Source organism: Haplochromis burtoni, unplaced genomic scaffold (assembly GCF_018398535.1).
Source record: "Haplochromis burtoni strain Fernald_Lab_line unplaced genomic scaffold, NCSU_Asbu1 Contig_269, whole genome shotgun sequence".
Classification (NCBI taxonomy): Eukaryota; Metazoa; Chordata; class Actinopteri; order Cichliformes; family Cichlidae; genus Haplochromis; species Haplochromis burtoni.
In genome coordinates this window covers 86,773-99,961 of record NW_024582630.1, presented here as the reverse complement: position 1 = coordinate 99,961, position 13,189 = coordinate 86,773, and the positions used below count along the sequence as shown (strand labels likewise).

Here is a 13,189-nt window from a genome sequence, read left to right as displayed (position 1 = left end):
AAACTGGCCAGATTGTGGTGTTACAGTGAAGGTTAGCATGTTTTTCACGTTGGCATGTTTAAAAAGAGATATAAATAGAAGAGACTTGATGTAATCCAAGGTATTTGCAATTGTCCTCTTTTTTTCTTGGTAAGATGTCCTGCTTGGAACCAAGTTCGAACATCTACTGGGACCAAGACCACATATACTGAAATTTCTAGAGGTGTTTAGTTTATTATAAATTCTCATCAAATAAAAGCAAAATAAATAAATAAAATCTCTGCAGCCTTCATGCATCATAAAGTCATTGAATCTATTGGCACTTATGTAGTCTAAATATTCTGCAGACATGAGGCATCTCAAATGTCTGAACTTCATGCTTGTCACATTATCATGCTCCAATAATCTCTTTTACTCCCAGTACAAACATGCTATGTAGTGGGGCCAGAGAGGGGAACGAGACTGGAATCCAACAGGAGACCTAAAGTCAAAGACAATGAAACAGATAAAGAGAACTGTTACTGCAATTGTGCAAAAGAAAACAAACACATCAGTGTGAACTCAAAAAATGTCTCTCACATTTAGTGCATATAGTCAGTGTTAGTTAGGTTTTACTTGATGATGATGATCTTTGTAGCCTTAATCTTTATTACAAAAGGTTAAACTTGAACTAAACTACACTTTGGTTGAAAGCACACTATCATTCTGCATGTAACTTTCACTAGTTCAGATGGAGATCCATCCATCTATCCATTTTCTTCTGCTTCTCCTTCCAGATCACAGGGATAATAAGTTAGGGCATTACTTATACTAAGTCATACTGTACAGGCTGACGGTTATACTGGGCAGGAGGGTAAGTGGCCTCTGAAAATGAGTTTTGCTCTGGTGAGACATGAAGTACTTTCAATCTCATCCAGAGAGGGTAAAGAACATCCTGTGGTCTTTTCAGCTGACCTTATCACCCTCTGCAGTCTTTCTTTGTCAGCCACTGTAAAGCCGGCGGGCCACACACTATCACACACTAATGGTGCATGACAGTCCAGACTCGAGTGTAGAGCAGTAGAAGGTCACCAGCAGCTTGTCCTCAAGTTTATTCATCTTTAAAACCCTCCAAAAGTGGAGGCACTGCCGAGCCTTTTTCACCACAGATGTTGTTAACTGACCACTAAAGATCTTCAGAGATGTGTTCCTAGGAATTTAAAGGTGGCAAAAAAGAGATGAGGAGAAGTACCTGCAAAAAATATATAATATATAAAAATATAGTCTATATACATTACAGTATATAGTAAAGAAAACCCTGAAAACTGTAATTCCTAAACTCATCATATTTTCATCAGCTTTATCTTTAGTCTTTTGCACTTTATACAGTTCTTAAAGTTGAAAGTTTTGGTGTGCTGCCTCAAATCACATTGTAATACTGTTTTGAAGGCTGAAAGTATGAGTGTGAAAAGATATTGTTGCAGATGGACATCAGGTGGCAGCATTGAACAGAGAGTCACACCAAACTGAGCCCATGCCTTCACCGTTGTGGATTTCTGGCTCCATCTCACTAGATCCCAGCATCCTCCTTGGTCACATCAACAAAGTAGGACAAGCATGCCCTCCTTCACTAAATCCATGAACTTCCCCTGTGCTCTATGTTCAACATCCTTTGTCCAGTAATTTTACTGTCCTTCTTCTGCACAATTCAATTCAGTTTTATTTATACAGCGCCAAAACACAACAACAGTTGCCTCAAGGTGCTTTATATTGTAAAGGTGGACCCTACAATAATACATACAAGGAAAAACCCAACAATGACCCCCTATGAGCAAGGACTTTGGTGACAGTGGGAAGGAAAAACTCCCTTTTAACAGGAAGAAACCTCAGGCAGAACCAGGCTCAGGGAGGGGCGGGGCCATCTGCCATGACCGGTTTGGGAAAGATGTACTCTATCTAATTCTGTCCCTCCTGGTCACACCCAATGAAAATCATAGCATCTAAAAGCCAATTTAGATGTATGGATTGTTTTGTAAATTATGGATCACTCACCTCTCTTAACATGACTGGTACTTGTTAAGAGAGGTACAGTCTAATGATTTGATCGCACTCTGTTCTGTGGAGGGTCTCAGTCATCCAGGTAATGGTAGTCTTAAGAAAAAGAAAGGCAACGGGACTTGTGGAGAGACGCAGGCATAGGAGGTGGTCCTGAGAGTCACTGACCTACTATTGATCATATGAGTCATTGCATGAGCTAAAGTGTGGACATGATTATTGAGGTCTTTATTGTCACCGGGGGGTTAAGGGTGAAACCTCTGTGAAACCTTTTCCCAACCCATCATGTGACCTATTGAGGTACTGGGAAGGGATCTCAAGACTACATTGTAGGCAGTTGATAGCTGGTGTTGTAAGCCATCACCTCTGTCCAAAGATGGTTGTTCACAGCGGACAGAGATGGTCTCCTTTACTTTTCTTTCAAACCATCCGTCTTCTCAGTCCAAAATGTGAACATCCTCAAAAGAGTGTCCTTTAGGAGCAGTTGTACAGCATCTGTATGAGCCGTTTTTTGTCTAAGGGTGTAGTGCGCTCAGATGTCATGCTTGGAGAAAGTTCTGAATGAGTTTCTCTGAGGAACCTTATGCAAACCTTCTCCTTTGTTGGTGTTTGACCTTTTTTCCCATGTAACATCAAGAATGATCAATCACACAGCCTTTGTTTCGGTTTGCATGTATGAATTGATCGTAGCGTAACTGTTGTCTTTGAGTAAAGGTGGGAGATGGGTGACTTTTTTGAGTCAGTTCTTCAGGACAATTGCTAAACTCAGTATTTCCTATATAGTCATTGTTTCTAGAAGTTACATCTTTTTTCTCTGCATTGTTCTGATTTCTTATATAGCAAACACTGCGGGTTTTAATTAAATGAGATGATGTCTGTTACAATGTCTTTTTTTAAGAATATACTGCTATATACTGTATTGTAAAAGTGAGCAAAGATGTCAGTGAAAATATTTTAAACATAAAATCAGTAACATTTTAACAACTACAGGTCAAAGGGGAAAAATTAAAGACTTTATATCTCTTTTTAGTTCACTGTGATCTCGACTGCCATTAAGTCTGTTTTATAAAATATTTCCATGTATATTCTGTTATTTATAATAGACTTGTTTGAATAAAAATAGCTGCAGTGGCTCGTGTACAGTAAGAAGTAGAGGTATCACTGTAACCGAGGACTTGCTGTTAAAAATAGCTTGACTGTTGCCTGCAAGTGTTGAGCCAAGGAGGACAGGCTGTCTCGAGAAACCTAAAAAGGTCTCATAATGCTTTGAGTGTCAGGATCTGCCAGAAATGACTGAAAACTTCTTCCTGACTCTTGCACAGATCAATATTTTTGATGGTTAAAGGGGAGATCCTTCATACCTCATACTTTTAGAAAAAATGTTAGACTTACCGACAATAATAAGAAGAGAGGCACTCTGGTATTTCAGATTTATTTTTCTGATTTTCAAAAATGAAACTTTGTGTGGAACAATTTCTAAACCCTGTCACCATTTACTGTTTCACTGTTCCAACTCTTTCTCATCTTTAATATTCCATTAAAAAAATAAAATAAAAAATATATATATATATAAATATAAAAAACGTTTCCCATATTATAAAGAAAGGGGATAAAACTTGCCTCCAGAATAATTCATTAAACCTTGTGGTACAGGTGCACACTCTTCATCTACAAAGTGCAGAATGAGAAGGAAATTTGGGGGTAAATGCTATATATAGTTTTAAGTGCATCCATACATGGGGTGGAAGGGGAACAGCATTCCTCCAGTGAGAGGGTAATATTTTTGTTGCCATCAGCGAGTGCTTCCCAAGCGGCATCAGGCTGGTCTGCCACCTCTTTGCGCTGTTTAAATTTCTTGGGGTAAGTCTCTTTTGTTAATATTCGCTAGCTGGTGTGCTAATTTTATTTTAGAAATAACTTTTTTCAAAATGAGCTTCACATTAGGAAGAGGACTTATCTGCTGCCAATCCTGGGGCAGGTGAAATGTGTTGCATAAATAAATGGCAGCAGATAATCTGTCTCCTGTGTGGGGGAAAAATGAAGCAGCAGTCTGTAATCTCCCTGAGCTGTACTTCCTTTCATACCAGGGTATTAAGAGGTTGCTGACCCTCTTTTCTTAATTTGCGTCAGCCAAAAAAGGACGATATTGTGCTGAAATAATTATTTATACAGAACGGAAGCACAATTAGCCTGCAGCAGAGTGTGGATATGACAGCTGGCTTAGATCTAAGTCTTGTTCCTGTACAGTCTGATCACTCTGATTTCCTGCGCAATCGTTTTAATTAAATAGTGTGAGGACTGTGCTCTTCTGGTAATGACACTGTTTCCTTCATTTCTCCGATAATGGAATAGGCAGACTGGTGAAAGCTATTCATAGCTGAGCTGTGTGAGGCTGTTAGAGGAAGCAGTTGAAGTGCTGAGCTCGAGTAAAAAGTTGGAACTGCCATGCTGTCTCATAAATGTTTGCCTTTAAACATTGTTTAGGTCTATTAGAGATTCGGGTGTGGGTATTTTTCTCATGTGTTGTATAAATTCTACAACAGAACAGCAGAAACTGCACCTGTTAACCTTTGCACACGGTTGATTTCAGAGATGACAGCGCATCTAATACTTTAAACTTACATCACAGAATGATTGCAGTAACAGTGGTGGTAAAGTAAATACTTGTATTGACATTTCTAACATGGCTAACACATGTTTGGTCTCCCCCTCCCACTGGTACTCTTGGCCAGGACTCCTTGAAGTGTTCCAGTCATGGCTTCCAAAGTCATACCTTGGTATAAGAAGAAGCATGTGAGCCAAGTCAAAACTGATTATGCTTATCATCACACTAAACACATTTCCAAGCAGCACACAGAAAGGTATGACAGTGACATTTACCTGCTGCTTTGAATAGCACAGCTCTTGCTGCTTTGCGACGTAGAACAAAAAACACACGCAGGGGTGTTGCTGAGGAGCAGCTGCGGTAGTGGGTGTGTCTGCTTCCTAGCTGGCAGTTTAATTGTCAATTCAAATTCAAAGTTCTGCAAATTCTGATTTTCATGAACAAATCAGTCAGTCACAGAGTGGTACATGCTAACTGACTGAATACCCAGATGTTAGTTCTGTTTATTGTTTTCCACAGGAATATATTTTCATGCTTCTTTATTATAGCTTCAGTTCGTTTCTTTGTAAAACCTCAATGTATCACCAGTGATTCTAAAGCTCTTTGTCTATGTGAGCTCCAGAATCTCTGAGAGCAGAACCCAAGTCGGTATTTCAGGAAGTGCTATTGCTTCTGTTGCTCTGCAGCTTCTGCCAACAGATCTTATAGTTCAGGTCAATGAAAGACATGTATGCATTTGTCTTTGTTGCTATAGCATGCTTTTTAAAAAGGTTTTCTGGCCCTTACAGCTGTGCTGTGCAGTATAGTCATACTTAACATGATATTATACATGCTGAAGATTGGCTTTTTCGTCACTAGTGGTGAGGTAATAAACTGAGCCCCTACGAGCCAAGTTCTGATCTCCCAGGGATCTGGTAGGAAACTGCAGCTGTCTAATGGCAGATGACTAATGTCACCACTTGAACCTGACCTACATCTGAGGCTACTAACTATACACAGTGTTAGTACTGAAGAAGTTTCTCTCAAAGTGGTGGTTAGTCTTTATACACAGAATGTCAATTTTCTGGTTATTTTGTAAAAATAATTTTCTGGATAAAATCATAGTTTGTTGTGCAAATGACACTAGCCACTGTCAGATTTTTCACAATAGTGGTTGTGGTATGCATGTAGAGAATAATATCCATCAATCAATTTTCTTAACCCCAGCTAATTTTGAGAAAAAGACAAAGTACATAAACAGATTTAATCCCTCTGTGGCGTATACAATACATCAGGCAGATATGTTGGGAAATCTTGTAACCGCATGTTTGTAACTGTTAGTTATTTTTTACTGCGAGTGTTTGTGTTTTTATGTATGTATATGTTCAGAAGACAAACTCAGCTTAGCTGCTAAATTAAAACCTGAGAATTTTTTTTATGCAGAGAACTTGCTTTCTGATTTTTAATGATGTGTTTTCCTCAACAGCAAATCAAGCTCTAAATCGGTGAGCCAGGCACAGGCCCAGGCCACGGAGGCTATGGCAGAACAAGCCTATACCGTGCCGGTGTTCCGGCAGAGGTGAGTCTGCTCTGGCTCACAGCTATTTCAGTCGCAAGGTAACATGCAACTACATTTTCTACTGGCTGACCCCTGTAACCACAGCACATTTCTTTAGTATAACTTGTTAATTATTCAATGATTACCGTTTAAATTATGAAACAATTGCACAGTCTTACTGCTACAATCCTATAGACTCATAACACTGACTCCCTGCCCTCAAGGTTAGTTTTATCCTGTGTTATGCTTGATATGCTCAATGCAACGGTTTCAGGTTGTATCATACAATTATTTTAGGGTAACAGTTCAGCTTGTAGGTAAATATGTAACAAGCGTATAGCTAACAATGATGCTAAAGTCAATCTTAGTCAAAGATTAATCTGATGTATGCATTGTTAGGACTGCTGAGGAGACTGAGGAGTACCAGAGAGTAAGCAAAAATGTTGGGAAAGGACTGGCTGTTATTCAGGAGGAGCTTCATAGGATGAGGATCGCTACTAAGGCCCAAGTGGAAAGTCTTGAAATTCAGAAAGAGGTTAGTAACCATCTGCTAAACAAATCAAGGTGACACTATAGTTCCTTTGTTGGTTTGTTTTTCTGGTGTTTTATCGCATATATGTGGAACAAGTTTAAAAGTCTGTGGAAATGTTGTGTGTACGCTTTAATGTATCTGTCTCTGTTACAATCACTATTAAAATTATATCAATTTGTAATCATGAATACAGCAAAACAGCAGATCTAGAGTCTCTAAATGTAATCTAAATCATTCACTGTAGATACTCAGCTGTACATTTCTATGAAATTTGAGCCCAATGGTCTTATTGACATTGCATCAGTGAACTGTTGGTCAAATCAGTCTCAGGAATAAACCAACTTTTTAGGAGTTTTAACAATATGATCACTAACATCTGCTGGCCTCATGTTCCTTCATTGGTTTTGTCAGGTTTCAGATTTGCTGTTAGCTAAGAATTGTTGACAAAGATAACATGTTGCACTAAAGTGCTTATGTAATCTCTGCCCTATAGAGATAATGCATAAAAATGTCATTTTCATAAATAGATTAACTTGATGCAGTTGACTCTCTCCAGGTTAAGGGGATGATGAGAAAGAGAGTGGATCTGTTGGAGGAAATCCCCAAATTGCCAGACTTCTTGGTGGCCTTACGGCCGCATACTGTGTGGGAGAAGACTCCTGTCAAGCTGTTCTGCACCGTCGAAGGAAATCCGAGGCCCATCGTCAAATGGTCAGTATACTGCCATCACACACAAGCGGGTTTTTAAATTTGACTCAAGCTTTATGGTAATACCATTATAAGCTTTTCTGATTTATTACACTATTGAAATATTTTAGGACTGTAGAATATCACTGTAGTGTGAAACTGATTCAGATTCCTTGGCAGGTATAAAGATGGAGTGCCAGTAGATCCACTGAGTGCCCCAGGAAAGTACAAGATTGAGAATAAATATGGAGTCCATAGTTTGATTGTTAGCAGGTATGTATTATCTACAACTCTCAGCAGTTAGACATAAATGATTTCATTAAACTGAGTTTTATAACATGGACGCTGCAGCCTTTGATTTTCTTTTTACCTGAAATTCTGTAGACTATAGAATAAGACTGTAAATGTACAGTAATAAGGTAAAAGCCAATATATTGTTTCCTCAGACTAAGATGCCTAAACTAATGTTAGGGCAACAGGAAGTGATATAATACAGTCTTGAATATATTATACAGTACTGTGCAAATGTCTTCAGCCACTTTATATTCTTTATAGTTTACAGAGTCAGACTTTCTTTCTTCTCCAAGCTCTCACTCATTTTCAGTCATACGTGACTTTAAGCTCACAATTTTTTGTTTGTTTGTTGTTCCGCTTAACACTGACCTACAAATCATTCAAGCACAAAAAAGCATCACCTAACACCTAACACTATGTGTCTACACATAACAGATAAATTGCACCAACAAGATGCCCAAAGAGCTATTAACTGTTGTCATATTGCTGCATGGTTGGCAATATGTCCTTAAAAAATCTGGGAAAAGTAGACAAGTGGAGGACAAAAGAAATGGCTGACATTACAAAACATCTACAGCAGTTGAAGATCATCTGAAAGTGACGCTCAGTAAAAATCTATTAAAAATGTGACACAGGACCTGAGAGATCTGGCTCTACTATTCAACAAAGCCTCAGCCTAAATGGTCTAAGATGAATGGTGGCTGCCAAGAAGCCATTCGAAAGGAAGTGAAATAGGGAGAAAAGGCTGAGGTGGTGTACTAAACTGCACAAGAACTGGAACGAAAATCAGTATAACCTGCTCTGATTGGCCAATGAATCCAAATAGGACATTTTTGGTTCAAATGATCATCAGTGAGAGTCTATAGCTGTCTATAAAGCATGATGGAGGCTCTGTTATCGTTTGAGGCTGCAGTTCAACCATTTTGCCTCGTGTGTTGTATTTCCCTGTATGTTTACACGTTTCTATAAATCTCTGCATCTGCTTCCGATTCTCCCACCAAAATATAAAGAAGTGAGGGTTGTTTAAGACTTTAATGAATTCATCAACTGAGTGAAAATTTCTAGCATTTAAGCAACAAAAAGGCTTCCAGCTCCAGCTTTCAGGATTTCTTCTGGATTGTGTATTAGTTTTTCTTCCAACAGCGCAAACTGAAATTGCTCCCTGCATGGACTATATATGTTTTGGGGGTTTTGTAAACTTTTTTTCATTTTAAATTAAAAAAATGTCCCATTAAAGGTTTAGTGTAAATATGTTTTATGAGGTTTGTTGAAAAGACAATATTTTTATATAGTCAAGCAATTTTTCTAGTTGCTGTATTATAACCAGCCTTCAAACTGAAAGGAAAGCAGCATAGAAACAAACTTGGAAAGACTGAACGTCTGTCACTCATGCTCAGCGTAGATGTTTACACTTACAGGACTTTTATTTTGTTAGCACATTATATCGATATCTTGACATTATCTGACAGTCAGCTGGAGAGTTAGAGGGGAGATTGCTAAATTGAGGGTGAGGCTGCAGCAGCCTGCTTCTTTTCGCCATCTTCAAGACCCCTCAGCTGTTCATGTTGGAGTGCTGACCTTTGCGTCATTCGAGCCATGAATTCCTCTGACTGCGCTCCGCTTCTCTCTGTCCCTCCCTCTCTCTGAGAATTGGAATATCTCTGGACCGTCGTAGCATTGAAGGTCACTGAGAACATCGTAGTTTATTTGCCAAACTTCTTCAGAATCAGTCATTTTCACATTCTTTATGCAAAAAGCACCAAGGATGCATCTATGTCCAACACAGCTGGGAAAATGGATCTTTTAAAATAGTTCAGCTCAGGCTGAAGGTCAAATTTCTTCCTTCTATTCTAAACCTCAGACTCTTCTTGAGTCTCAACACAATTGCTTGCATTTTACCTTCTATTAACCTAAATAATACATGTTCTTCAAACCAAATGGCATCAAATCAAATATAAATGTTGATATACTGCAATCAGTGACTTCTTCCTACTCTGGCTGACCTTGTAGGTGTGTTGTGAGTGATACTGCTGAGTACAGTGCTGTGGCAACCAACCAGCATGGCACAGCTACCAGCAAAGCTAAAATTATTGTGAAGAGTAAGTCTCCCTCTTTCTTAAAGACATTGCTCACCTCCCATGTCTTTCTTTGTAAACATAAATGTCTTTTCTTCACAGGACCAGCTGGAGCCGGAGAGTCCTGCCATCTTGGTTTAGGTGAGAGCATAAAGGGAGTTAGTAAGTCTGGGGAGTGTGGGGATTGAGGTGTCACGCCCAGACACAAGCTCATGGAATCATGACACTTCAAATAGCAGCGAGCAATGAGAGGCCTGATAAGAAGTGGAAACTGATAGCAAGCTGTTCCTGTCCCGTGACTCCCTCTGAAGAAAAACAAAACACAGATCTGTCTTTAGATGAGCAGCAAGCGATCGAAACATTTATGTACATGTTGGGATTTAAATAATGAGCAGTCCAGAAAATACTAACCTCCACAAGATTTCATTTAGACTAAAAACACCAGACATCTCCTTTGTCAAAACTAATTAAGCTGGATTACCTTATTTAAGATTTATTGTATACATTGTTGAAATGAAAAAACTCATGCTGTTCACTCCTTATGGACACATTTTTTAAAAGTTCCAGAGAAATAACTGTGACTACAAATTGTTTCTACTTTCTTAATGTTACTGGATGTGCTGATTGTACTTGAAAGCTCTTAAACCAAGTCCACGTTTAAAGTGAAACACTCATCACACATCACTTTGTGGAAATCACAGCCTGTGGTTGCCAAAGCAAGGGACAGTGTCACAAAATTTCCTTAAAATCATTGACGTCTAAGATAGCAAATCTCAGACCTCTTTTTGGCTCCTGGACACGTATACTGAATTTTGATGCTTTTGAATGACAATACCATATAGTTATATTGAAAAAATGTCAGATTTATGTTCATAAATCCATTGTGGTTCTACATGATCATTCTGATATTGCAAACATGTTCTCTCCACATATCCACAAAATACGATTATTATCTGATTGCTAATGATGTTGCAAATCTTGTCCTCCAGTGCCTCATCTGACTGAGATCCATGCCAGTAAGCTGGATGTCAGCCTGCTTGACCGGTTCCCAGTGTCTTTTGGTGTGGAGGGCAACTCCATCAGACTGGTGTGTACAATGGTGGTGGTCCCCGATCTCCCCAACATACCACCCATTGCCCAGTGGTACAGAGATGGTCAGACCTTCTTTCATTCTTTCATTATGTTTGTGTGTGGCACTGTCGGTTGACTGTGGAGTTTGGTCACTTCTCATTATGTCCTCTATCTTGTATTCTAAAAGATAAACTGCTGAAACCAAGTAAACTGGTGGAGATGTCAGTGGGTGGAGGTGCTGCCTCTCTCACGCTGCCTCACCTGGCCAAGGATGATGAGGGCCTCTACACGCTTCGGATCTTCACAAAGGACGGCACTGCTGAGCATAGCGCCTACCTGTTTGTCTCAGGTAGGACACAGTCCTAACACCACGTGATCACTGCTGTTTTGCAGCAGTGACTTTTAAAGAACAAATCAGAAATCGCTGTTTAGAATAAATAGAGCAATGGAAAAAATTTTAAAAAGCCACGAATGAGCAAAAGAGATAGAATAGCACAAACCTTAGAAACTTTAAACTTACCACTTATAACTTACCTTACTTAAACTACCCAACTATAATCTGGTTAATATATATGATAGTCTGATTATGTGTAGTGTAATAATAGATAAAAGAAAAAAATGAAGATAAGTTGGTTAAAAATGAAAATGCGTAACACTGTTGAACCTTCCTCTGAGGTGAGAATTTCTTTATGGAACAGGTGAATAATGCCAGGGCTCAGATATTACCACGTCTGCTCTTGACACCTCAGTCACTGTTCCTTGCTCTGCTGCTTTTGGCCAGTTTGAGCCTGTAACTTTCTTTTTATTGTATGAGGTTGTTGGTCATCTGAAGCCCACAGGTTTCCCTGCTGATGTTGTTCCACCTTGATTATTTAAAGAGGTCATTTCTACTCTTCCATCTCTCCATCTGTCCTCGATAGCAGTTTCTCATCTGGTATTTTTCCCAAACCTTTTAAGCATGCTACAGTATTTTATCAAATTTTAGGGCTATTTCCAAGCTTTTCTTTTTCTCTGAAGTTCTGGAGAAAATTGCTTATAGTCAGATAAAAAACCTTTTTAGATGAAAATAGTGACCTTGAGATTTTTCAGTCTGGTTTTAAATCTCTGCTTGGCACAGAATCTGTTTTGCCTAGGGTTGTTAATGCCATCCTCCTGGCTAAAGATTTTTAGGGGAATGCTCTGCATGGTTTAGGTCTTACCTGGCTGAGAGAACATTTTGTGTAAGTCCTCAGCTCTGGTCTCATGTGGGGTACCACAGAGATCAATACTTGGACCTCTGCTTTTATCTTCTGCCCCTTGGCTGTACTTTTAGAAGCCTCTCCGTTGCTATGCAGATGAGACGCAGGTTTATATGCCCCTAACAAAGAAAAATAACTACACTATGCAAATGGTGGTAAATGATGTGTCTTGTGTCTTGAGCAAGTGAAAGCTTGGTTGGCAAAATGAAATGTTTTATTAGTTAGCAATTAAATTAAGAGTTCCTAATCTTTTCTATACTCACAGCAGTACATAGATTTAAAACAGGTGTTATTGACTCCGTATTTCCTGTTACCACACATTAGACATAGTATGCAAATAAGCGGTGGAGCCATAATAGTTGTGTCTATCACCATTCGTCTTCCATTCTTCCTCCCCAACATACCCGTGTTTCTTTATCCCCTAGATGCTGCTCCCTCTGCACCCGGAGCCCCCGGCGCACCAATGAGCGTAAAGGCCTATGACATCAATTCGGACTATGTCCTAGTTGCCTGGAAACCCCCAAACACTGTCAACGAGGCACCAATCACTGGATACTTTGTGGATCGGTCAGTTTTAATCTTGAGAAGGCTTCCAGCTCTCTTTAAATAGACCACAGTTGGCACACTGACATGAATACAGTGGAATTATACTGCACTTAATGCCAAGGAAGTGAGTCATAGTTATTAGAGCTGCACTCCTTAGAAGATTTTCTAAATTAAATGTATCTTTTCACACCAAATGCCAGATATGATTTGCTTATTTTCATGGTTACATAAAGTGCATATAAGACTTGTGGGATTTGCAAATCTCATGAACGCGTATTTTATTAACAGTGGAACATTGAAAATGTATTTAATAACATATGTTTCTATTTTAAACAGATGTTTAAAGTGGGAAAATGAACCATTTTAAGAAAAACAATATACCTTATTTTCGATTTGATGGCAGCAACACATCTTTGAAAAAAACGTTGGTGCAGAGCCATGTTTACAGCTGACTACATCTCCTCTTCTTTTAACAACCAGATGGTTACAGCGGAGGGTTGGGAGATCAGTTTTGCCCTATTTTTGCCTGCTGTATGATCTTCTATGTCATCTTTTTCATTTCATGATGCACCAAATGTTTTCAACTGGTGA

At 39.0% G+C, this 13,189-nt stretch overlaps 1 protein-coding gene across 6 annotated transcripts in view; it reads left to right on the top strand.

Moving 5' to 3' along the window:
• myom2a (myomesin 2a) overlaps positions 1 to 13,189 on the top strand; it is a 54,130-nt gene that overhangs the window by 21,877 nt on the left and 19,064 nt on the right. For 4 of the 6 annotated variants that reach the window (XM_042227587.1, XM_042227586.1, XM_042227585.1 and 1 more), the window contains exons 1-10: positions 3,704 to 3,873; positions 6,084 to 6,176; positions 6,555 to 6,690; positions 7,244 to 7,398; positions 7,555 to 7,647; positions 9,679 to 9,767; positions 9,846 to 9,884; positions 10,733 to 10,897; positions 11,002 to 11,163; positions 12,478 to 12,619. In XM_042227587.1, the coding sequence (XP_042083521.1) occupies positions 3,719 to 3,873; positions 6,084 to 6,176; positions 6,555 to 6,690; positions 7,244 to 7,398; positions 7,555 to 7,647; positions 9,679 to 9,767; positions 9,846 to 9,884; positions 10,733 to 10,897; positions 11,002 to 11,163; positions 12,478 to 12,619 (1,229 nt within the window). In that variant the 5' untranslated portion in view covers positions 3,704 to 3,718. Of the gene's footprint in view, positions 1 to 3,703; positions 3,874 to 4,745; positions 4,875 to 6,083; positions 6,177 to 6,554; positions 6,691 to 7,243; positions 7,399 to 7,554; positions 7,648 to 9,678; positions 9,768 to 9,845; positions 9,885 to 10,732; positions 10,898 to 11,001; positions 11,164 to 12,477; positions 12,620 to 13,189 lie in introns of those variants that run through there. The other 2 variants (XM_005939972.2, XM_014339280.2) reach the window with 2 other exon arrangements.